The sequence below is a fragment of the Haemaphysalis longicornis genome, unplaced genomic scaffold (genome assembly GCF_048455015.1).
Source record: "Haemaphysalis longicornis isolate Haplotype H1 unplaced genomic scaffold, Haemaphysalis longicornis Haplotype H1 scaffold_9, whole genome shotgun sequence".
Classification (NCBI taxonomy): Eukaryota; Metazoa; Arthropoda; class Arachnida; order Ixodida; family Ixodidae; genus Haemaphysalis; species Haemaphysalis longicornis.
In genome coordinates, this window is record NW_027526460.1 from 77,369,842 (window position 1) to 77,395,874 (window position 26,033).

Here is a 26,033-nt window from a genome sequence, read left to right on the forward strand (position 1 = left end):
GCTTAAGCTGTGTGTAGTGGGTGGTGCCTTCTAGGCAAAGTGTGAGTTTTGTATTCTTTTAATGAGTCTAGTGAGCCTTCTGGAAACTTTATGGACCATTTTTATTTTTTATTCATAAAAAACGGCGTTTTTGCGAAGTTGATAAATAAACAGCAGATATACAAAGATCCTTACAGGTGCTATGTGCTTCTTTGCCTCTGTTTCGCTTTAAAAAAAAAACACGATTACCGCGGCATTCAAGCTTGTTGATACTGTGTCGGCGTCGTCTGGAAAGTTGGTTGTTGAGTTTGCGTCGTGGTTTGTTCATATGATGGTTATTCGGTTGCTTAGAAAACATTTGGAGATAAGAGATAAACGTTTTCAAAATAGTTCTGTTACACGACTGAAAGCAATATCTAGTTTCAATATTTCGCCAGAAGGAGTGATAATTCACAAGAAGGTCGCCAGTGTTATTGTGAATGAAGAGTTGTTATTTATCATATTCACTTTGCACAGAAAGGACTCAGTTACAAAAATCGTTGAAACCATGTGCATATGACCGCGTCCGCCGTCTTCGTTTTTTTTCGCGTGCGTAATCACCATAAGAAACACGTCTCGCTTCGGTCCGGATTCATTGTTGAATGGGCTGGGCAATTAAATGCGGCTGAAAACTCAACCATGTTCATCATCGGCATATTTATCCTGAAAAAAAAGAAGATTGATATGAATTCTGGCTCAAAAATCAACGAGCCGCAATGAGGTTTTGTCTTTCGATGATATTGTGAAATATACAATCCGAGAGGTAACGGGTGGCTGTGGCTTTTTTTCAAAACACAATTATTTGGGAAACGGGGGTGTTTTAAATAAATTCTTCGGCTAACCAGATACGACGAACCCGTAAAATTAGTCTATTCAATATATCAGCCATTGTATTTTGTTGTCAACCCATAAATAATTTTTCCGGTAAACATTGCTTAAACGTAGCTCTTCGAATTGTACAACTGGTTAAGAGAAGCTTTTAGATGGTCATGGGTACGGGTATTCGAGGGTGACAGATCGTGGTTCCGCGACGATTTAAAACATTTGCTGGATGCTTGCAGACCCATTTGCATTTCCATGTGCTCAAAGACGTTTCCTGAAACGGATGTGTTTCCAGATGCAAAATCTGATTCCTGTCACGCGTGTGGGATACTTGCATGGTATACAATGGTATACATACGTTTATGAACCAGAAAGGCCATTATTCGCGACATCGAGTGGATACGTATGTCTAATGAAACTGCTGGGGTTTCGACAGCGGAACCGGATGAGTGAAGACGCAGGATGAGTTGCAAATACGTCGGTTGTTGTAGGCCGATGGAGAGCCAGGAAAAAAAATTCTTAGGGCGTTTAAGTATGCTCACGTTCTTTGGAGGGAAAAACCTGGCGCTTGATTGTGATGGGTATCTTTTACGTACCCGTCGGCCCTTTAGCAGCCGCGTTATTTAGCAGCCACGGATTCACCTGGACCCTCCCTAATCCACCTTAATCTACCTTAATCCAACTTATTCTAACTTAATCACAGTTTTTCCACCTTCAATAGTAAACACCCTACTTTCCCTAGTTCACCCTCATCCATTTTGATTCATGTTAATCTACCTTAATTCATCGTAATCTTACATTGCCAAACATTACCATCAATACTTAATAAAACACAATTTTGTGTTACTTTATGTTAATCAACCTCAATTTATCCTAATAGCACGCATTACTATCACTCACTTACCAATGACTATTCCACCAATTTTCGTAATAATGCACCTCAACCTATCTTAGTCCTTCTTGGCCGATCCTAATCCGCACTTTAGTTTTATCTTAAGCCTGGTTATGTCCACTGCAGGACGAAGGCCTCTCCCGGTGACCTCCAGCCACGCCTATCGAGTGCCAGAAGGCCGATAGTGTGATTGTATAAATATTGGGAGGTTTGTAGCAAATGTACTCAACCAGGGTTGCTAAATCCTTGCCTGGTGGGGAAATACCCACTCATTCCACCTAAATTCACCCTCCTAAGGTGGTGGTGGTGAAAAACGTTCTTTACTGAGCTCAAGGGGTAGGGAAAGGGGTGTGGTCAGCCTCCTTCGTCCAGGAGGCCGCGGGCCTGCGCTTCATCCATGGCTCGTTGCACCAGCGCGAGTTGACGCTCCGGCGCCGAGCTGGTCAGGGCAGACTCCCACTGCTCAGGGGATGGGGATGGGATGGGGTGAGGGTGGTGGGGACAGGAGTATACTAGGTGGTAAGTTGAGAGTGGGATGTCACACTGTGGGCAATTGTAGGGGAACAGAGATGGGGAGATGTGGGACAGGATGGTGTGGTTGTAGTATGTCTCGGTTTGCAGTCGCCGGTAGATATACGCTTGATGGTTGGAAAGAGTGTGATGAGGAGGTGGGTATATCCTTCTTGTGTTTGTGTAATGAGAGAGAATGGAGCTGTATGTGAGGTCGAGTGGGGTCAGATCCTGTGGGACAGGTGGGGCTTGTCCGGTTCTTCCTGGCCTTGCTGTTGGGAGTGCCCGGTTGAGGAGGTCGCGGGCTACGGCGTGGGCCGCCTCATTCCCTGCAAGGCCGGTGTGGCCTGGTGTCCAGATGATAGAGATGTCGATGTCTTCGGGGAGGTGTTGTAGGATCTGGATGGCTTGAGGGGGTGCGAGGCCGGCTTGGTATAGGCGGCAGGCTTGTTGGGAATCCGATATGATGTTCAAGTAGGGTTTTTGTTGGTGGGTAGTGGTGGCGTGAGCGATGGCTAGCGCTTCGGCCGTTGCTACAGGTAGGTTCCGATAGGAGGCTGCAGTTGCTATTTTACCAGTTGAGTCGAGGACTACCAGGGTTGTGTGCTTGTGGTCTGTAGATCGAGCAATGTCTGTGTACCGTGTGTGAGGGTCTGAGCTGTGTCGTTTTTCAAGGAGCCTCACCCTGGCCTCTCGGCGTCCCCGGTTGTAGGTAGGATGCATGTGTTTTGGAACAGGATGGGCCTTGAGGCGTTGACGGATGGTGAGAGGAATACGTTGCGGTGCTTGCTGTGAAGAAGGGGTAGTGCGTCCGATGTCCTGGAGAACGTTTCTTCCTGCTGGTGTCAATATGAGTCTCTGGAGGTGTGATGCGCGCTGTGCTTCCAACAGTTCACTTAAGGTATTATGCAGGCCGAGTTTGAGGAGACGATCGTTAGATGTGTAGGTTGGGAGGCCGAGGGCTGCTTTGTAGGCTTTTCTGATGAGGGTGTCCAGTTTGTTGATTTCCTGCGGTTTCAGGTTGACAAATGGGGTGCCATAGGTGATGCGGCTGACTATCAGCGCTTGGATTAGCTTGCAGGTATCGTGTTCTTTAAGTCCGTATGTAGAGCCTCGTATTCTTCGGATGAGGTGTGTTAGCTGTGTGACTGTTTTTTGGAGTTGGGGAAGAAGGGCCGCTCCGGAGCCATCGTAGTGGAAAGGTACGCCGAGCACGCGGAGCGTGGTAACTTGTGGGATAGGGGATCCTTGAATGACGACTTGGGGATCTGGGGTTGATTCTACGTTCCCGCACAAGAGGCCGACCCTCCTAATCACCACTATCAATCAGTAATCAATCACTAATTAGGTTTAGTAATCATTAAAATTCCTTATACAAAGCGACCTTTGTTCGCTATTGGCCTTCCTTGGGATTTTATACCCTTCACGTCAACGCCGGGGTAATTCAAGGTAACCTTCCGATTAGTCATAAAAAGCTTTCTTCCTAATACAGACGGGGGACGTGAACGTCCGCAGAATTTCTAGAAAATGGTGACGTGCCTTCCCTGCTGCACCCGCAGTGATCGGACCAATTGCGAGCGGCTCATGAGGCAAATGGCCAGGTATGAGAACCCGAATCGCCCCGAGGTGTCCGCGGCTGGGAAAAAAAGTGGTCCGCTCACGTGGTTGTACCGCATTCTTAATTTATAATGCCAAAACCAAATTGGGTTTCACGCGCCGAAGCAACCGTTGGGCGATGAGCGCGCCACAATTTAGTGCAACCGATTAACTTTGTAATGCTTAATGGGTGCCGAAAATCTGACACACCGCCGATTTAGTGCGAAAGAATTAAGTGACCCATTGTGCTGAAAACTGACGTATCATTTGCGCTCCGGTTCATAAAATGGTCGCAGATGTAAAGACTAAACACAGGTACGGAAATATCGGAATCTGTGCCAAGGCGCTGAGGGTAATTTCGATAAAGTAAATCAATTACTTTGAAATGAAAAATGGGTTCATTGAAGTTCTAGTGCAAATGCCACCCGGGTCTGAGGAGCTGGTGACGAGTCTGTTTCCACTGCGCCGAATCCGGACGTTGCATGAGGCGGAGAAGTACAGCCTAGAAGTATCAACTGACAGGTGAAAGGGACGGCACGTGACTGGTGATTCTGGGGAAGGAGTGCCTGCATTGTTGTTGTTGTAGTCCTTTTATTAATCGAGGGAAGGCCATGCGGCCAAAATAGGGGTAGGGGAAGGATTGGAAGGGAGGAGTAGGCCAGTTAAAAAGATGATGCGTCCATGAAGACCGCACAGGGGTTCCCTTCAAACCGCGGAGGTCAGGCTAAGGTGAAGATCTACCATTAGTCGATTTTCACGACCGGAGTAGGCCCCATTCTACGCTAATCCTGACAGACCACTCACCACGCCGAACAGCCCAAGGGCTCTGAGTAAATTTGGATCTTCAAGTAGAGGATCATCTTCTGAGGCATCGGGAGGCATAGCATTGGTGAGGATAGGCCGGTACGGTGAAAACGCGGAGCAGCGCCAGATTAGGTGGTCAAGGGTGGCGAATACGGTCATCCGGCAGTGGTACTGTAAGGAGGTGAAGACCCCGTTGGGTAAATCTATTTTCTAGTGATGTGGGATGTGAGAGCTGCGTTGGCCCTGGCTTTGTTGACGAATACTTCCGCACAGCGAGGCATCGGGGGAGCCAGAGCCAGGTAGCCAGGAGGGGTAACGAAAGAAAGACGGCACTTCCTTGCTTGGCGTGCTTGATCAACTTGAAGGCGAGGGCAGGGGAAGGAGGGTGACGCATTGTCAACCAGGGGAGGTGTACTATCAAGACGCTCCCGCGCTGCATCATGTGCAGTCTGGTTGCCCCGATCCGGATCCGTGTGACGCGGCACCCATGCCAAACGGGTAGTGATTCCATTACGGGCCAGGGTGGTGGTTATATGTTGGATTCGGTGCACTGTTGGATGATCGGGGAAGGGCTTGCGCAGCTCTTGGAGGGCTTGGTGAGAGCCTATGAGAATGCGGATGCGTGGAGGCGGCTGGTTGGCAATAGTGAAGGCCAAATGATCCAGTGCGCTAAGGATGTTCTGGAGTTCCGCTTCCAGGGTGGACGAGTTAAAAGCGTGACGTGTGAGGGAGCCGTCCAGGTCCGGTCGAGCTGGGCAACGCCAGGCCAGACCCATATGGGAAGGGGAGAGGCTAGCATCCGTGAAAATATCGACCTCGTCCGGCAATTTCGCTGAGAGGACGCGCTGAAGGGCCTTTTCACGAGCAGTACGACGGGAACGCGGAATTCCGGTCCGTTGGTGAGCAACTGTAACAGGCGGGCTTAACCAAGGGAGAGGGGGTGGTGAGGCCGACGGAAGTACTGGAGGTACACGTTCGTCCCACGCACAGAGTGCAGTCCCCTGTTGTGTTAGTGTCCGCCGAAAAGAGAACGAGCTGTGTCCCACATCCTCAATGCGCGTGCAGGGGCTGTGAGTGGTTAACGGATCATACAGCGTCTTCTTTAGTGGCAGCCGTGAAATGCTTTCGCTTTTGTACACGTCAGGCCTCGAAGACAATATACAACTTCGTTTTGAAAAACCAGACTGTGACCGTTCATGCAGCTCCATTTTAGCCCCAAAAGGCCTTTCTTAACAAAAATGAGCTCAAGAAATATTGAACTTTTAAATTTCCCGCCTTAGTCACATAACATGGGCAGGAATGACGTGTTAGGAACAGGCACAGAAAACGTATTTATCAGTGTGTTAGCTGCGTGTTAGCTCAAGTTATGGGGTCAAACGGAACTAGAGGCCCATTCTATAATCTCTGCCATGTTTTTAGCGTTGGCTTAGGTTAACAGCCGTCAGTCGCACATGCAAGATTCCCTTACGTCATCGAAAATTGCTGGAAAGTGGCTAGGGAGTCGCTACTGTTGAATATACTTTTTGAATGCCTCGATTATTTGTTTGAAGATGGCGATAAAATGCGTATTTTTTCTATCGCGGACATAACAACCATTTTAACGAGCACAACTTCAATTTTGCCTTCAAGGCCCTTCAAGTGCCCTTCTGAATCTGTTTTGTTTCACATCTATCAGTCGGGGGAACCGGGTACCTCTATTCTTGAAGGTCACTAGAGAAGGGTGAGCTCTCTCCGCACAGTGATGATGCGATCGTTGAAGACCTGAACCTGTTACTGGCGTATGATTATTTAACAGCTGTGTTTGACAACTCGTGGTGGTCATCATCGCAGTGCTATGCACCATCGCGATGCAGTTGCAACATCTGCACAGCGACGCGGTATTTTCGAATGAGCTATTAAGAGGGTTGTAGGTCCAGTCTTTTCGTCCGTCTGCTGACTGTCGTGCGTCACGCATGTGTTGGAGAGCTAGGTTCACAGACCAGCCGGCGGCCCCTATCGGTAGATCTGGGAACCGCCTCGCGGAAACCACGGTTCACAGAATCACCAATAGAGGGTGCAACTGGTTTGCGAGGGGCGGGTTCCTCTGCCTCCCGCTAGGGGAGGGAACCACCCGCAGCTGACGTTTAGCTGCGAATTCCTTAGCGCGAACCGTACAATTGTCGCGGCCACGGCGCTGCCGTGCTCGGGCGATCGCCCGTTGACGTTCGTGCTGACACAAAAGAACCAAAACTCCGCTTTTTCACTTGATTTTACGATGAGTGGAACTGCGTTTAATTTTTTTAAATATTACTCTTGCTTGATCGGGACTGGCTGTTCCATCTTGGGAGCGACCACATCACCAGCGTAATGAGGACAGCGGGCTCCACTAGAGAAAAAAAGAGAGTGATTCAGCATGCTCTCAAGTGGAAAGAGTGCCTGGTAAGCTGGACTAGATTTTAGGGATACATGGGGATTACAGCGCAAGACGGGACGAAAAGGACAGAAGGAAAGGACACACACAGCGCTTGTCCGTGTCCTCCCCAGGACCCCCATCTGTCCTTGTCTGGTTTTGCGCTGCATTCACGAAAGGTGGAGATGATCTCTAGTTTAAAGGCTTAGCCCTCGCTTATGATATGCAGCATCCTACGAGGGAAAGTTTGAAAAACTGATGATGAAAAATTGTAAGCAACGATGTTTGCGTTGCTGAACGTTTGCATCCGTTCCCGCGTGTTAATAAAATGCCTGTTTGCTAGCAGCATTTCAACGGAAATTTTGGATAGCCAAGTACCACCCTTATTCCGCATGGTATTTTTGTTCTATCATCGCCGCGTACCGCATGGACGCATCTTACCTGTATTTGCTGGGGCTGTGGGGCCCATAAAAGATTTGATACTTCAGAAACTCTGTGCGGTACAAGTTGCAGCCAACCTGTACGCAAAGAAACAGAAGCAGCAAATTTCACTATACCGTATAGCTCTGTAAGTTGCATTTATCAAATCGTAACAGGCAAATAATCACAACTAAGCACAAGAAAGATGCGCACAGTCAAGTGTTTTCTTCAGTGCGCTAACAATTCGTCACTTCTGATGCTCACTGACTGTTATTTTGGCACTCGGGTTAGGCGCTTTACTCGCTCAGCGATAGCTCTTTTGTAATAGTGTGGACGTGGAACAGTACTCACCATTGCGTTCGCTATAAAGAACAACTTTTCCCCGGACAGCTCCTCCAACCCCCGCAGTCGGGTGTCCTTATCGTTGAATTCTTCTTTTAAAGTATTTTTATACGCCTGGAGAATAAAGCATACGGACATATGGATTTCATTCTCACTGATCTCATCGTTCAGCAAACTACGCCGTGCTCTGCGTAGAAGACTTCAACAACAACAACAACAACAACAACAAAAACAACAACAACAACAACCACAACAACAACAACAACAAAATGAATAGTTTCAGTTGGGCGCTCGCTGGCCGAGCGTGTGCCCAGCGCTAATTTCCTGCGCCTCGCTTGACTCTAGGGACTCCAGTAATTCACCGGAGCTTTCTCCAGTAGCGCGGTGATTTCTTCGTGTTTTACTCCCAGGGCGTTTCCACTTTGACCTTCAGCGGATCTTGATTCGCCCCTCCACCGTCTCCCCTCTCCATCTCCAAGCGCCCTCCTCCTCTGGTGCGGCTTCAGACAATCTCGTCGCTTTCACATTTATGGGGCTCTTGAGGATGCCCGTAAAACGCAAGCACGAAAGCAAGCAACAGAGTGAGTCCACAAGCGTGACTTTTGTTATTTTAATTTGTGTTGCGTTTTGGTAGAAACAAGCTGCTACCGCAACTCGTGTGCTTGAAGAATTTTGTGGTTTAAAACGGTGCAAAAAAGGGCTGTTCAAAGGTGCAGGCCCTCCATGAAAAGGCGCGGCTGTTGGACATTCCACACAGAATCGTGATTCGGTCTCTTTTAGCGAAATCCACGGACCCTTAGCCTCCCTGAGAATTTCACGGCATTTTCTAGTACAATAGTATGGAAACGTGCCCATATTTGGGGGGAAGCTAGCGAACAATACCGTAGGTATACACAGTGATAATGATTTTCCTGAAAATACTTTAGCGGGGCATCTGGACAGTGGAAACCTCTTTCTTACCCTGTAAGCTGATCGAAGGCCAACGTTATCAGCAATGTTTTCCTGCAGAGTATTTCTTCCGTTCAGCTGTGTTAGAAGGAAACCCCGACAGTTAGCCTCACACCAGTACAATAAATAAATAAATAGTACAAAAAGGGGCTAATAAAAGGTACAATGGAACTGTCACAAACATTGGCTTTTTCGTCCGAATTGATCACCGATACGGTCATTTCAACTGAATTGTAGAGACAGTTCGTAGACTTGCTCTTAACTAGGGACATTCAGGCTACGAATGACTCAAGGAATGCTGAATGCATTTAAAAATGTGTTTTTGTTTATTTGAAACTATATTGCAGGCTCACATGTGGCCGCAGTAGGAGTGCGGAAGACATATCTAAACAGATAACACAGTACATTAAATGCAGTACAATGTAGTAGAATACAATACGATTAAAAACGGCGAATCCTGTGTGCATATTAGGCACTGCGATATTCCGGAACACCAGTATTTGTTGAATATATTTACGCGCTATTGACTTTGTCGTATGCACCTTCACAGTAGAGTGATTTACCAACCTATGGGGCATAGATACACATAAGAGCAGGTTCGAAGAAGAACCCCCCCCCCCCCCTTCCCTCCAAAATGTTTCAGGGGACCAGACCCCATTTCCTAAAGATAAACTGACGCTTTTTCTTCAAGATTATCTTAAGAAGAGGGGTCGGGTCCTCTGCAGCATTTTGCATTCACCGGGCCGTCCGCATTCTCAGGTATGGGGCGGCTATCCGCACAATGAACACACATATTGGCGCTGTGTACGCGCCACCTCGTCCCCCACATTTCTTTCCACCAAACCCCTTCCCCCCTGATATTGCCTTCTCGTGGTTTAGCTGGACCGCTCTCCCGGAAAACCTACGAGCCACCCTGTGGTCCCTGGTGGTTGCCGAGATTGAAACTCGTTGTGCGCCTCCGCCAAGTCGCTACCGTCGAAGGACCGCGGAACTCCCCGTTCCTCCGAGGACTCATAACTCTGCGGGTCGTACTTGAGCTGCCGAATAAAGTTTGCTCTCTCTCTCTCTCTCTTCTTAAAAAGACTTGGTGGTTCCACAGAATGAACCCCTATTTTGCGGGAGCGTATATGTTATCTAATTTCTGCCAAAATCGTTTATCTCAGTGTTTTCCCACTGTTTATGTAATGAATTACCTTACTATTCGGGCAGTTACTTTTCCTAGTTTTCAACCCAATTCAAGACAGCACAGTTACGCACACTAATCCGCCGTGATAGCTTCCGTACTGAGCACATTTCTCGGCGTTGCCCCAAGTTATTTCGGCGAGGTATGCGTGTCCAAGACGCTAATTTCCGACAGATACGCTCACCAGCAAAATATTTTCATTTTTACAGCTTAGCTGTTAGCCTCAATTTAGTCCGAAAATGTCTTGTTGTCAACAACAACAACAACAAAAAAAAAAGCCAGGCGGGACCCAGCAGTTCAAACCTAACATGAGTCAGGCTAATCAGGCATGCAGCACAAGGCTTGTCTCTTCGTTAAACAAAACCCAAAACAAGCATCGAAACTGTATTATGGATAACGCACCTGTGAACAGTGGGACCCCCACACCATGTGTTCCTGGTAAAGATTGTGCTTGCATTATATGTTTGAAGGCTAAACAGGACTAGTGTAAAATAAATAGAGCAGTTCTTGCCCAAGACGCCGATCGCATGCATCAGGCTAGGCAGGACCCAATATTTGCCTCCAGAGAAGCCGAGCGCAAGCGACAAGCCCACCTAGACGACGAAAAACATTTATAACTTTCCCTCATCGGAATTTGTAGTTGTTTTGCAACAGCATCGCTGGACATCGACTTTCACAGGGTGCGATGGCGGGTGACCATTTTTTTTAGGTGAATTCTAGTGGTAGAGCTCCAGCAGAAGGAGTGTCGCTCGGTTATGCGCGGTACAAACTCTTCATGGCCCCTTCAAGGTGTCTAAATTTTGCAGGCCATAATACCTTCATAACACTGTGGCATGATCCTCCATCCGCTAAAATGGCTCAGAACGAGTCAGTTTTGCCAGGGCAGAGAGAAGCGGCGCATCATCAAGGCACCAAAGAGCGGTATTTATTCCTTCCAAGGTAATGTTCAATAATAGTGTGAAAACTTCCTTATCATCATCGCAGCACCGATGCGATTATCATCATCGGTGCCCCTTCACAACTCGTGGGCAGCTCTCGCTTGAGCTGCTCCATCTTCCTCCCATGGCCATCTTTGTAAATAGAACCACCACCGTATCACCGGGACCCTTGGTTTCCTCTTATTTTACATTTTGGTGCCGAGAAACCAGGGATGGAAGCCCCCCTGCGATTCAGATCTCTTATTGAACTTTGGCTAATTAGAAGGAGGAAGACCCCTCGATGCCGACGACGGACCATTGTGATGGACAGAACGACGGGGGTGCTAACCAAAGCCGAACGACAAGATGGGACGACAGAAGACGATGCGCCCTCACTTCCGAATATTGCGCAATGGGTAAAGGCAGAGATACCATGAAGGATGAGTGGAATGTCGCAGAGCATCGAGCAGCGAAAGACGTGCTACCTCTTCCGCCCGAACAGAGTACCATTCCGTCTATGATGCACCCTCATGAATTGAAGACCAAAAGATAACAAGAAAGGGTAGTTGCTCAAAGACTGTGCGCAGACGCAGGAGCAACATTAGCCTTGTCCCTGACGAGCACTGATGTTAACTATGCGTTGGCAAACTTTCTGTACGAGTTACAAAAAACTGAAGTCAGATTGAGATTGATCAACAAAGAAATTGACCCGTTTATCGACACTGAGCAGGAATTCGGTACCAACACCGAATACGAAGACGAAATTATTCACGTTATATGTCGAATATATTACCAATTGAAAGGCAGAAAATGTGACGCCTTAAGGCAAAGCCACATCTCCGAGTCAGTAAGTTTATCAAAAATCTTCTGAGAGTTTTTGACAATGACAGAACGATTCTATGACCCAGATGATTTGACTAACTCCTGAGAATTCTCTACGGCAGAAACTCCGCATGCGTCACAGCTCCTACCGCAAGCAGAGCGTGAGAATGCGACAACTTTGTTGGCTGCACGTGATCTTCAGACAGAAGACGCATTGCTATCGTGTGCCTTTGAAGAGTCAGCCAAAGTGACCACGAGCAAGCCACACATCTCATCGACACCCTTGACGTACGCACAAACTACGTATCGGGAGTGCTTCCTAACTGAGATCACGGACGTACCACCGTTGCACGGACGTACGGATCACGGACGTACCACCGTTGTAGGATTGCCGTTGCACGTATCCTACAACACATCCGAACAGCTTGCGGCAAGCGCCCTTTTAAGAAACGGAATGCATCACAGAATGATAGTGCAAACAGGAAAGTGGAAACATCCAGAAAGAAGCATCACGGAGCTAAGAAGGTGTTTTTCATATAAATTGGTTGAATCCACGTCCAAGTTCAGAGGCGTCGAAGATCGACTTCGAATTTCCGCCTGGCTGTGTCGTCTGCACCGAAACTACCGGCGTCCCCCGCTGCAGCTTCGCCTAACGATTGCCTCAGGGTATCCGAAAAGAACGAAGTTAAGGCACCTACTGGACGCGGACTGACCACGGCTTCTTTGTGGGTGGGTAAAATGTGGAAACTTTCTAATCATCATCGTGGCACCGATCCGATTATCATCATCGGTGCCCGTCGTCACTGGTGAGCAGCTTTCGCTCGAGCTGCTCCGTCTGCCTATATATCGACATCTTTGTAAATAGAACCACCACCGTGTCACCGGGGCGTCGCGGCCCTTGGTCTCCTCTTATTTTACAATTAGCTCTGCCCGCAGTAGTAAGAATTCACCATAACGTAATTACTATTTACAAATTCAGGCACCAGTATTCGAGACGCATAATTAAGCTGCATTTGTAAACACTACAAACCAGCGTGGGCGCTCACTGAAAAGACGTACGGTGGAAAGAGCTTAGCCCCAAGCCGCCGGCGGAACGACCACTGCGCCCTCTATCGATGGGTATGGAAAAAGGTTCTGCGAAGCTGTGGGCGGTGAAGAAGAAGAAACACATTTATTTGGGAGAAGAGTTTGTTGACGATGGTGGCCGCCGTTTTGGCGGCGACCGCGGCCGCCCGGGCGACCAGAAGCTTGAGCCTCCTGGTCTGGGCAACGCAAAGCCTCCTCCCACTGCTCACATGTGGTTATTTTCGGGTAGCGATCTCTGCGGCATCCCCACATAAGGTGCTGAAGGGTGCCGAGGGACTGGCAGGCAGTAAAGTCAGATCAAAGGTATAGGGCTGGCTGAATTAGGTGTAATTCAGCTGGATTGGGAAATCTGTTCGTCTGTAAAAGACGTCATGTGTGTTCTTGCTGGATGGTGAGTTGTGTGTGTGCCGGGGATAAACACGGCGACAGAGGCGGTAGTGGGTGGTAATTTCGTTGTACGTGATCATCCGATATTTAGCGGATCTGGCGCCATGGTAGGGGAACGTGCTGGGCCCGGCTCGGATGGTGAGTTCTCGAGCCATAGTGTGGGCAACTTCATTCCCCTCCAGGCCAGCATGCGCCGGAGCCCAGATGATTTCTACGGGGGACGTTGGGGGTGCTTGTTGGAGAATTTTGAGTGCCTGAGGCGAAATAAAGCCGGAGGCGAAATTTTGAACTGCCGTTTTAGAATCGGTGATGACTGTGGAGGGGGCCGGCTTTTCGTTAGCGCTAATGCTACCGCCGCCTCTTCCGCTGTGGCTGGGTTGGTGGTTCGGATGGTCAGGAAGTCGCGCTGTACCTGATTGGAAGGGCAATGGGAGACGACTGAGAAGGCACCATACCACCGATATTCGGCTGCGTCGACGTCATGGACGTCATGTTTGTCGCGGTATTTTTTGTGTAATGCTTGTGCACGTTGTGAACGCCTTTTGGTGTTGAATTGTGGGGGCATGTTTCTGGGTATAGGCGTGATATTTAGAATGGATGTCGTGAGGGAGAGTGGTTTTGTCTTCTGGGGGGTCTAGAGGGGAGATTCGTAACCTCTTGAGGATATGAGCGCCAGTGGTAGTTTTTGAGAGTATGGTGATTTGATTGACGAGATGAGCCTCAATGAGTTCTTCCGCGGTGTTATGCACACCCAGAGCTTCGAATTTGGTAGTGGAAGGGCTGAGGGGCAGTTGTAGCGGTGCTTTATAGGCTTTTCTGAGTATGAGGTTGACTCTATTAAGCTCTGTTTTAGATGGGTTTAGATATGGAAGGGAGTACGTCAGCCTGCTAAGGAAAAAGGCTTGAAGGAGACGGAGGCGTTCAGCTTGCCTGAGGCCTGTGTGCCTATTGGTAACTCGTCGAATTAAACCTATCGTTTGTGTGGCATGTTGTTCGAGCTGGAGTATAAAGTGAGTATTTGATCTGTTATATTGGATGGTTAAGCCCAAGATTTTGATTTCAACATTCGGGATGGGGTCACCTAACATGTCTGTGGATATTGGAGGGGGGATGAATTTTGCGTTTTTGGTTGGAGTATGAGCAGCTTGGATGTGGTTGGCGAACAGGTGAGACCCGCTCTACCAGCCTCTTCTATCACTATTTCTACTCCTCTTTGTAGAGTACTCTAAATTTTAGCGTCCCTGCCTTTGTTAATCCAAATTGTAATGTCGTCGGCGTGCAAACCAAAATTAAGATTTGCGATTTGTTGGAGTTGTTGGGGTACGGTTAAGATGGCGAGATTAAACAGTAAAGGGGAAAGGACGGCGCCTTGTGGCATGCCTTTTGAAGGGAGAGTCAGGGTGGTGGAAGTGATATCGGCGATTTGTATAATAGCTGTCCTGTTCGTGAGAAAACTTCAGAGATAACTGTATGTGCGTGATCCTGGGCCTATGGAGTGTAAGCCTTTGAGTATCGCTGTGTGTGAAAACTTATCAAAGGCTTTAGTTAAATTTAATGCTAGTATGGCGGCATTGTGATGTTTATGCTGTGGCGTGATTACGCCGTGGGACAGTTGAAGAAGAATGGCCTGTGTGGATAGTTTAGGTCGGAAACCAATCATTGTGTGAGGAAGGAGTTGTTTGTGCTGCAAATGCTTGACGAGTCTGTTGTGTATGTTGTGCTCCATGAGCTTTCCGAGGCAGGAGGAGAGAGAGAGAGATCGGTCGGAGAGGTTTAAGCGTGAGTGGTTTTCCTGGTTTGGGGATAAATGTGACTTCTGCGTGTTTCCAGAATTTAGGTAAAGTGCCTTGAGTCCAATGGTGATTAAAGAAGCTTGTGATGGCTGTAATAGAGTTATCATCTAGATTCCTTAGCACCCTCTTGGTAATACGGTCTATACCCGGTGCAGAGTTAGGTCTAACTTTAAGGCTAGCTCCCCTAACCTCTGCCTCAGAAATCCCTTTATCTAGTCAGGGTTACCTGGGTCGGCGTAGGTTGGAAGCGCATCATGAGTGCCTTTGGGAAAGTATGTGTCTATGATCTCGTTGAGGAGTGTTGCATCAGAGCCTTGATAATTTCGAATGGTGTGAGTAAGACTGTGATTCTGCTCCGCTTTGGAGTGGTTGGGATTTATTATATGCTTCAGTAAATGCCAGGTACGCTTCATACTCTGCTTTTCCTGAATCTGGCTGCAAATTTCGTCCCAATGAACTCGTGCAAGGTATGTTGCATGTTCTTGTATGTGTTTTTCCAATTCGGCGAATTTTCGCTTGAGTTTACGATTGTGTTTATTGCCTCTCCGCCGCTTATGAATGCTGTTTTGTGCCTCCCATAAATGTAGTAGATGTGAGTCTGTAATGTCAGCGGGGATATCGGGGTCTAATGTTTTTGGGTCCAATTCTGTGTCTTGTTCAAGTTGAGTGGTCTAGCCTTGTAGATCTATAAGGTCTGCGCTGTTTTGGGAGTCCTGCTTGGCGAGGCGTTGTTTCCTGAATTCATCCCAGCCTATGAGCCGTGTTTGCTTATGCGGCCTTTTAATTGGGTGCTTGAGTTTAAGATCGGCTTTAACAATAAAGTGGTCACTGCCGAGGTTAGGGTATGTTACAGTCCATTGCGATTTCTTTATGTGTATAGTGAATGTAAGGTCTGGTGTAGAGTCTCGTTGTATGCTGTTTCCTATCGTGGTGGCGGTGTTCGGTTCGTTCTCGAGTGTAAGGTGATGCATTTGTGCTTGATCCCAAAGGTCCTGCCCTTTTCTCGTATTCTGGAGGTATCCCCAAGCCGTGTGTGGCGCATTAAAATCTCCAACTATGACTAGGCTATGCAGTCCAGCTTCCTTGCGGGCAAGCGAGAAAAGTAAGTTAAAGCTATGATCTTTGGCCTTACTGTGGATATTAGGCAGGAAAAGTTTGGTTTGAGTTCGTTTTGTGGGTAAATAGTGATGAAATCGTGAGTGATATCGATGGAGTCAAATTGAGACCTGCTGGCAGGAATATTTCGCTGTATCAGTATCACCGTGATTGGGTTCTGTTCTGCTTGGTATGCTCTATATCCCGGAAGTTTTTCAGATTTTCCAACTTCTTGTAGAGCTATAATATCAGGTGGGGGTATCGACATTTTGAATATACTGTTGTAGGACAGCTTTCTACTGTGAGAAGCCCCGGCTATTCCACGGCCAAATACGGGTGATTTTATTCTTGGAATTCTTGATAGGTTTCTGGGCGGAATCAAGGGATGTCGACATCTGTAATATCTACCACCGGCGCGTTTGTCGCTTCTATGCTGGTAATTATCCGTCAGATATTGTTGTGCATTTCTGCTCAAATTGCGTCTATGGTGGACTGCATGGTAGTTAGGTTTCCTAGGAGGATTTGGTGTAACTAAGTGTATTCAGCTTTTGTTCCACTCTAATCTGATTGATTTTTTCGACACGTTCCAGGATATATGGATCCTTGTTCTTGGAGATTCGGCGTGCATGGTGCCTTGCGTTTTGGGGGATTAGGGGATGCTGCTTGGTCAGAATCAAGCGCGATCACTGCGCCTTCTATCGGTGGGCCTCGAAACCTGCTCCTTCCACTTCGTACGCGAGACCTTCCGCATACGGACGAAAAGGCTTGACCTACAATAATTGCTCCGCTGTTAAAATGTGACAATTTTATCCAAACTCTTTTTTTTTTTGCATCTACGTAACTTTTTATTTTGAGCATCAATTATGGGTGGCTGACCAGCAGCACACATTTCTTCTTCTCACGTACGCTGCATTTACGGTTTTCCCAAAACAAAGTAACTTTTCAATTTACCTGCAGTCCTGTTTGTTGGTCACGAACTCTTTCATACTGTTGTAGGAAGCATTCAGACTTCTCTAGAAATTTTTCCCGAGTAGCGTTTGTCCACAATGGTCCACCCTCCGCGTCGTGGAGGCTTCCTTCAAGAATAATGAAAAAAAAAACAATGGTCACTATTGCACCGCTGCTGCTGTCTGGGCGCGTAGATGCGATGCACATTTTCCAGGAGTCGGCTCAGCGCCCCCTTGGCGTTAATTAAACTGACAGCGAAATTACATAAAATACCTAGGCACAATCTTTAATACACGTGTCCGTTTGGCAGTTATGAGTATCGCGCAAGAAAGCATCAGGTCCAGAAATAGGTTATAAGTACAGAGCAAATTGTCTACCTTCCTGGTCAAATCCATGCGTAAGCTCGTGTCCAACCAGACTGCCGAAGGCGCCCATGTTAATAGATCTGCGGGGAAGGAAATCCGAATACTTAATTTTTGAGGCCTTAGATTGTCCTGTTTCACGGAACGCTAGAGGTAGAGAAAATAATCGTGACATACACAGAAACGCACACAGAATCGGTGCGAGCTCCGAAAAAGAAGTGGCGAACCTTGCACTAGTGGTAAAAGGCGGGAGAAGCAGCGTAGACAGGGGTCGACCTAACGTGTTCCGGTTTTGCTAAGTTTTTCTAGGTTTTACTAGCCTTTGACCAGTTCTTTTTTTTTTTTTTTTTCAAATCTTGCGATCTCGTGCTAGGTAGGCTAAGTGCTGAGCGGTGCGGCCAAGTTTTGCAGGATTTTACAAGGGCGTTCCGGTCGGTTTCCCACAGTGACAGTATATCCCAGGGGGGAAGTATAGCTAGCTCGATTTCCCATCTCCGCTGTTGCTCCAAACTTGCACCAGTAGAACAAGCTGCGCAGTTTTGTAGCGTGAGCTACACTGGCCGAGGTTGAGCAGTTTTACATGGCTCCTGGAGAGCCGTGCTGCGCATGCGCGAGGAGCACTGACCTCTCAAGGCACACAGCTGGCGCGCCGGAGCCGCCGCCACCACGACTGTACTGTACTGTACTGTACTGTACTGTACTGTACTGTACTGTACTGGACTGGACTGGACTGGATTGGATTGAATTGGATTGGATAGGATTTGATTGGTTTTGATTGGATTGATTAGATTGGACTGGATTGGATTGGATTGGAAATAATTTTGGCAGCAGTAAGCATGATAATCAGCTAATCCTAGACAACCATGAAACCTAAGATAACCAGCTGAACCTTAGCTCACGCTACGTATATCCTTGCATAGCCGAGCTAAGCCACTGCTAATTTTTCATTTGCGTTGTAGTAGCCCAAGAAATACTATCACCTCTAAAAAGGTATAGTAAGGGGTGCGCATACGAATGGGCTCCCTGTGTGCACACTCGAGCAGGAACGAAAGCCGGCTTCACTGTCGTAATACCCCATCTGCGGTGGTGCACCCTGTCAGGCGCCGCAGTTTTTTTCCTGGAATTTTTGTTTGCTAACGCCACCGGACAAAGCTCGAGTATAAAGAGCTTCGCTGTTAAAAGCGAAACAGCAGCGCCGGAGACGGACAGGGCGCTGCCATACGTGCCATATACGAGCAGCATTGAGAAGTGGAGGTGTCGGCGGAGGCAAACAGGATGATCCTGGTGATGGTCAGCGAGCAAAACGAGCTTGAGAGGGCTGGTGAACAGGTGGCGGGCGGGGCCACAACGTTCAACATACAGTTCAACAACAAATCCACAGAAGGTCCAACTAGGCAATTTGCCTTCACTTTCCTAGAAAGTTCTTACTGTTGTACGTCATTCTTTCTACATGCTCTTTAAATGTTCTTGTTAGTTGGCAACCCGACTCGCCTCAAGATGGTAAGTACGGTCAAAGTAATACTACTGCATTACTTTTGTAATTGGCTTGTCTTAGTATAGTTTTTCTGGCTGCGAAAATGCGTCAAGTGAAAACAAAAGCGCGGAGAAAAGTGTTCGTTTATACATTGTATAAATAATAAATTATGTGATGCATATTTACTTCGTCCTTTTTTAACACGAAAGTGTTTTATTCCCGGATACACGAACATTTCGCTGACGTCATATCCCTCACGGAAGTGACGCCAGTGAAACGAAGCAAGCGGCCTGTAAAGGGTGCACTCCCGCATACAGGGTCTTCTTGCAGGGAAGCAACTTTTAGTGCTTAACATTACGTTATCCTTACGGTTGTTCGTTTTAGGGTTTTATATTTTAACACGAACGTGTTTTATGCCGCGATACCCCAAGATTTCACTGACGTCGTATGCGTCATGGTACCTACTACACATTTCGAAGGCATTTAGCCTGGGTGAAATTTGAGTGCAGTTGACCTTTAAGTAGTGATTGGGGAGGGGGGGGGGGCGCAGGGTGAGCTGGAGCGAAGGAGCACCACGGACATTTATATACATCAATGGCATAAACACGTAAGGCTGACTGCTTTGGAAGTTACAGTAAGCACAGCAGACCCGTAACCGTGCAGGAGTGATGTTTTAATGTGCATTACACGCGTTAGAGGAGGCCTTTCCGCTGTCTTGGGGAAGTGCAATAAAATTAGCGCTAACGATGGCACCTTAAAGAACAACGAGCACAACCTAAAAGTTCATCTTAAAAGGACAACCAAGTGTGAAAGGTACTGCCGGGGAGGCGCTTGTATACGTCTGACATGGTACCCTTAGCGCTTTTGTCCTTAGCCCGCTCCTGTTGTACTCATTGTCTGATTGTCACAGGACACTATACCTCCGCCTGGCCATAGTAAAAAAATCAAAGAAAGATTTCATGCGCATTCGTTCCAAGTGCGCCTGCAAGCATCATTTGGGTAATCTGCTTCAATAAGTGGATCTACGCCCCTCCAACGCGTGTGCACCACGCCGTTTTCCCCCGTTGGCGCTCCCCGCCTCTGCTTTCGAGCCGTTGCTGATCACGGAGGCCGTGTACGTGCACACACTCTAAACCCCCGCGAGGCAAATCACGCCCGAAACCGCCGCCGCCCTCCCCCATTGCGCATGCGTGGTTCGCGTTGATGTCACGTGTCTTCTTACTTTTCAACTGTGCTATCGTTGGTTATCCCGCGTTCTCTCGCTTTTACGGAGGCTTCATAGTGTTCCAGGTTCCAGAGTACGCGCGCCAATTTCATTTCGTCGACATTACTAATGGTTGCGAACTAAAATTCGCAAACATCTTCGTAGCTTCGGTCGCTGGTTACGACGTATAGGCATCACCATGGGGCGCCTTAGGAAATAATAGATAGGCCCGAAAAGCCCAACGACGGCCCAGAGCTGGTTTACCCTCTTGCACATAACGGCTGGGCAGATGACTGAGAAAGCTTGCGACCGTATACAGTCGAACACGGATATATCGAACTCCAAGGGGATCGCGAAATAGTTCGATATATGAAAAATTCGATATAAAAAATATGGGCTCTGAGACCTCACCTATGGCGGACGATCACTTGCCGATCGTCGCATTCAAGAATGGCAACTAATTCCGCACTCAGGACGCAACAGGACGCTTTATTTCCGTGAAAAAAAAAAATCGCCTGCTTCTTCGTCCTGGAAATGAAATTAAAGACGCTGGTCTCGATCTTCTCGAGGCGGCACAACTAGAAAATTCCAGCAGTACGCTGCGCCTTCGCACACCACGCACAACACGCACGCAAAAGAAGAACAGCGCGCACGTACCACACGAACTTTGAAGGTAACAATTCCAAGCGCTCGCGATGGTCATCTCCGAGAGAAACAGTGATCTCCGAAAGGTGCGGGACATCTCGCCAAACAGCAGCAACAGCAGCAAAATGCAAAAGAAGGAGGTGGCCGCCAGCGCCTTCGTTCCCTCTTCCCTTTCCCGAGACGACATTGGGGAAAGACAGACCCAGAGAGAGAGAAAGCAAAACTCTTTTTCGGCAAGCCGGGGAACGTACGCAGCCGCAAAAAAAAAAAAAAAAAAAAAAAGGACGTGCGCATTCGGGGCATCCCTACCTCGCACTGTCACATTTTCCGAGCGTTTGGGCTTGTGTGCCTAGAGAGATTTAGCATGCCGGGCTCCGTCCGCTAACGCTACGGCGGCCGGTAGCGGGGCTAGACTGGGCAAGCGCAAATTCGTTCCGATAGGGGGGATTAGTTTTGCGAGCCAGCCTTCGCCATGCCCGCGCATTCCTCTATATCCTCCTCAACCTCAATCGGGGGTGCAGCGACCGCCGAAGAGCACCTTCCAGCTCGCGCGGTGTTCGATATAACCAATGTCGGGAAAAATGCGGTTCGATATAGAAGTACAAATTCCTATACTTTTACACAGAATTTTCAAGGGGATAATTTATGAGTTCGATATAGACAGTAATTCGATATACCCGTGTTTGATATATCCGTGTTCGACTGTACGTTTAAGAACTCCGAGAAAAGAACCAGACGGCAATATTCAAGCAGCACGTCACAGCTGCAGGTAAAAAATTGTGCATTGAGATCAGCTTTTATTAGCGCGCACTGGAGGGTGGACCATCAGAAAACTACTGTGGTTGATTTCTGCAGCTGAAATCTGCAGCTGAGCATGCTTGGCGGGTAAGCGGCTGTCTCGTGGGCATGCTTGGCGAGCGACGTCCTGCTGGCGGGTCGCTTTGGCAAAGGCGCGAACACTTTTGGTCCTGCTCCGTGGCGTATACGGCAGACAGTTGCGTTCCGACGAGCTCATAGAGCGTGAGAGGCACAGTTCTCAGCTTGGACCAACAACGCGCGAACACGTTCTGCTTCCCGCTGGCGTTTCTCTTCGCATCAAATCTGTCACGTTCACGGCATTCATTCGTCGGCGTCGTTGCCTTTTTGCGGCGCGTAATGTAAGTTTTCTTACACGGGGTCATCGCACTTAGCAACGACACAGCTTACGCTGCCCGATCGAGGCGCCAACTGTCGGCGCTCATTAGTGCCATGATGCACTACTTCGCTTCGCCTCTCCTAGACGGCAGCACAACCTGCGTCAATGAACATTTTTCGGCCGTTTCTCCTGTGTTCGTTGCACTGGCTTCGTTTACGTGACGGATATGACGTCAGTGAAATCTCGGTGTATCCCGGCATAAAACACTTTCGTGTTAAAAAATTAGACCACATTCGCAATTGAAATGACAAGACTGAGGAAACAGGAGAGCTAGTGGCCCTCACTAGCTTTAACTTGACCTTTTTTTATACCTGCCCCCTTTTTAACAGAAAGTTGTGTAAAAAGGCGAAGATTTTTTTATGAGAACTGAGTTAAATCAAAGTCCACAATCCACGCTCCTCAAGTCCAAAATTCAAACTGCTAAATTCCGACGTCGGCACTTCAACTCAGGAGAAGTACAAAGCCAACACCAGCGCTACGAACCCAAGGGAAATACTGTGCGTCCCGAATACGATGATAGCAGAATTGGATACACGCCGGTTTCACAGTGCGAGTGACCCAGGTTAGATTTCGAACACGGGAAGCGTTTTGTCTTCCCAATTGGCTGCACACGTTATTGTTCACCGCCGCTGCTAACCCCGAACACCTCGGGCCTTTGCAGTGGCCCAATGGTTATGCTGCCGGTTTACCTTCCTAACCGGTTTTTAACACGAAAGTGTTTTACGCCGGGGTCCACCAAGATCTAACTGACGTCATATCCGTTACGTAAATGACATCGCCATAAAAGTTCGATTGCCGCGCCGGCGCCAGGATTCGAGCCACGAGCTCTTTAGCCGCAACGGGGAGTACGAAATGCGCTCCCGACTGCGCTATGAACAGCCGTGTGAATACAACGACAAACGTGCCTTATAGCCTTCTCTTCAGATGGTGCTGCAATCTAAGACGAAGCAAGTAGTGCAACATGACGCTGATGAGCGCTGACAGTTGACGCCTCGATGCCAGCGCCTACGTGTACGGAGGACGCTCAGCGTAAGGTGCGGAGAAGCCGACTTGCGGATATCGTGCTCGTGACACGGTACGCTGCTGCTTTCGCTGCAGCGGACTGTGTTCACCAAACGATTCGCTGACAACCCGTTTGGTTTCCTTCGCACGGACGGTTTGCGAGCGCCTGTGTTTTCATTAGGATTTACGCAGTGCTCCTGCGCGTGCAATCCAGTGTCTAGCGTTGATGCGTATAACGGTGCCATGCCGACGAAATATGAATCGAGATGTGCAAGTTCATATCGATGCGCAACAAACATTTAACTCCTCCTGTGAAGGCACATCTCACTTTCGTGTTTTACCGGTTCCTACGGAAGGGATCAACCAGATTTTTTTTCCTTCCAATTGGCTGCACATGTTATTATTCTCCGCTGCTGCTAACCCCGTACAGCTCGGGCCTTTGGAGTGGCCCAGTGGTTATGTTGCCGGTTTCACGGCGTTATAGAACCCGGGACCTTCCTTACCACTTTTTTTGCTTGAGACGCGCACTCCCAACCCCTGCTTGCGGGCTCTTGCCTCCTTGCCACATTCCCTCACACTTTTTTATCTTGCACCTTCCCTCTTTCCACTTCGCCGAGCGGAATTTTATGTTAACGATCAGCGCAGATAGGAGAAAGTTTGAAAATCTCCGCTGTTAAAATGAGCGCGCATCTGAAGCGCTAAAGCCAGCTCAAGAGCGAAGAAACACGAATGGACGACGCAAAAAAAGAACACGTGACGCCAACCTGCACAGCACCTAGGCAGTGGGTAAGCGCGGCAGGAGTCTGGTGCGTTACTCGGCGCGCGGGTGTTTGTATGTGCGCGCGGCCTCCGTAAACTGCAACGGGCGAAAGAAGATGCGTCAACGCCGATGGACGAAACAGCCCACCTGATATTCGCCCAAGAGGTTGCGGTCTCTCAAATAAACGGTCGACCATCACCACCACCACCATAATCATGATCATCGTCATAATCATCATCACGGGAATATTATTCGATCTCCGTTCATCGCTGCCCGAAGAAACAGTGACCGCGTTCAGTTGACACAAAAGCGAACCTTTCGCCGTATGTGAAAAACATTGGATTGTTTTACGCCCATGAGCTGCGTTTCAAAAGTTAGACACAGTATTTAGAATGCGTACTATCCTTATCGTTTATTAAAGCGTCCGTGTAAGCTTACTGTGGAAGGCCAGGCTCGTAAAATACGCTATGAAGGACTCCCGCAGGGAACACTGTAACGACAAGAAAAGTTAATTCTTAGCAAGCAAAGATTACACCAGTAGGTAGTTTTAGCTTACCGCGTATACCGTGTATTCCGTGCGTACCGTGTGTACCGAGACGGGACTGAGTATGCATGCATGCCCTCCGGTAGGCGGCTTAGTTCCGCTGATGGGCTGCCGGCCCTTGCCGTGACTTCTTGCTCATGCGCAGTCGGGTCCTGGCACGGACATTACATATAGAACATACGGTACACACGGTAAGCTAAGACTCTCTAGTGATACAAACGCAATGAAAAAGGAAACATCAGCACTGGCACACGGTGGAAATGGAAATGTTTTCGCTCATTTGACTGATCTGCATTTGTGTGTTTGATTTTGATATAGTTTCACCAGTAAATACTGGGATCTCATTCTCGTCACTACAGGAGAATAAATTCTGCTCCCGGAGACATGAATACGTGTGAAAAGTGTTACCAATTCCGTTAAATTGCCAAATGAAATCACTCTCTAAGTTCGCTCCAATGGATATTCTGCGTTCGGCTTGTCGAAAACCTTTAAGAACGTGAACTACTCTTTCAGTGTTGTGAACCAAAAAGGCTGCAAACACGAGCAGTTTCTCACCTACTTCGTTTGAGAAGGCATCGTAGACGGCGTTCACGACAGGACCGCTGAGAATCCAACTAAATAAATGAAAACGAGGAACGAAAATGAATGCGAATAATCACAGCAGCAGTGTGGATTCTACATAATTCTGGTGCATTTGGTACATTTCCGTATCGTTCTTACCATTGCTTGTAATTCGCATGTCCCACACAAAGCGCAGTATGGCGTACACTTGTGACAACACATGGTCAATGAACCGTGTACGCAAGGACACAGCATTGCACGGATCTTGCCAGGAGTAAAAGTTGATGGTGGTGGGTGTTGTCAAGTAATGAGTAAATTAGATGTATTTTGATTTTAGTAAGTAGAAACACTAAATCATCATCATCATCATCATCATCACCTATCTACGCCCAGTGCAGGGCAAATGACTCTCCCATTAATCTCCAATTATCCCGGTCCTGTGCTACTGCGTACAATTTATCCCCGCAATCTCCTTGATCTCATCTCCCCATCTAACTTTCTGCCGCCCTCTGCCGCGTTTGCCTTCTCTAGGGATCCACTCTGTTACCCTTAAAGGAGCCATGAAGAGAAAACACATGTTTGGTTCATTCGAAAGATTGCCTCGTTAGAACCATAACGACTCCACTTATAACGTAAACTTCGCTCAACTAAGCTACACAATTAGGAAAAAAGGAAATGACCATGCGACCCACCAGCTCATTTTCCGCAACAGAACCTATGATGTCACTCGAGAATGCTCTGCGATTGGCGGAGGCCGGCAAAAGCAAACGCATGTTAGGCAGGGCTTACAGTTTGCATAGCGAGCTAAATGCCCGTGAAACATACTGCACATTCTTTTTATGACAAAGAACGGTGGAGTAAACGGTTGAAGTTCCGAACGAACACGCAAGCGTGTGCACCAATGCGTACGAAACTACCGCCGGCCGAGCTCGACATCTCGGCGTCGCGCAGACGAATTTTCGGGTTCGAGGCTCTTAGGGGCCAACGAACCGTCCCAGCACGCACAGCCGCGACCTTGCTTGGTATCGTAATCCCTTCACAGGAGGTTGGCCTCCATATCGCCAACCAGCAAAGGTAAAAATAGAAACGAGGGGAGTCAGGAACAGCAAGCAGCGACGAGATAGTGACAGTCGTCGCAGTTTCGGAATGGTGTTGGCTTGCTGCTATTGTTAGGAGCTCGTTTCCAGTTTACAACCACTGAAAACTTCAGTTTGTTCGAGTACTTTACAATGAAATTTCGTTGCTACGTTTTGAAATGCCCATGTAGTACGGGGAAATCGTCGAGGGAGTGCGACATCCCCGGTGAGGAGATCT

General features: G+C 48.1%; 1 protein-coding gene across 1 annotated transcript in view; it reads right to left on the minus strand.

Annotated features, from left to right (window-relative positions):
* Positions 1–417: 417 nt before the first annotated feature.
* The window catches only part of LOC144152530 (phosphate-regulating neutral endopeptidase PHEX-like), a 32,075-nt gene continuing 6,459 nt past the window's right edge, over positions 418–26,033 (minus strand). Inside the window, exons 2-9 of the mRNA XM_077683822.1 lie at positions 24,714–24,772; positions 24,053–24,104; positions 17,350–17,417; positions 16,976–17,100; positions 8,754–8,819; positions 7,803–7,907; positions 7,473–7,549; positions 418–681 (exon numbers count right to left, since the gene is read on the minus strand). Of these exons, the coding sequence (XP_077539948.1) occupies positions 576–681; positions 7,473–7,549; positions 7,803–7,907; positions 8,754–8,819; positions 16,976–17,100; positions 17,350–17,417; positions 24,053–24,104; positions 24,714–24,772 (658 nt within the window). The 3' untranslated portion in view covers positions 418–575. The remainder of the gene's footprint in view (positions 682–7,472; positions 7,550–7,802; positions 7,908–8,753; positions 8,820–16,975; positions 17,101–17,349; positions 17,418–24,052; positions 24,105–24,713; positions 24,773–26,033) is intronic.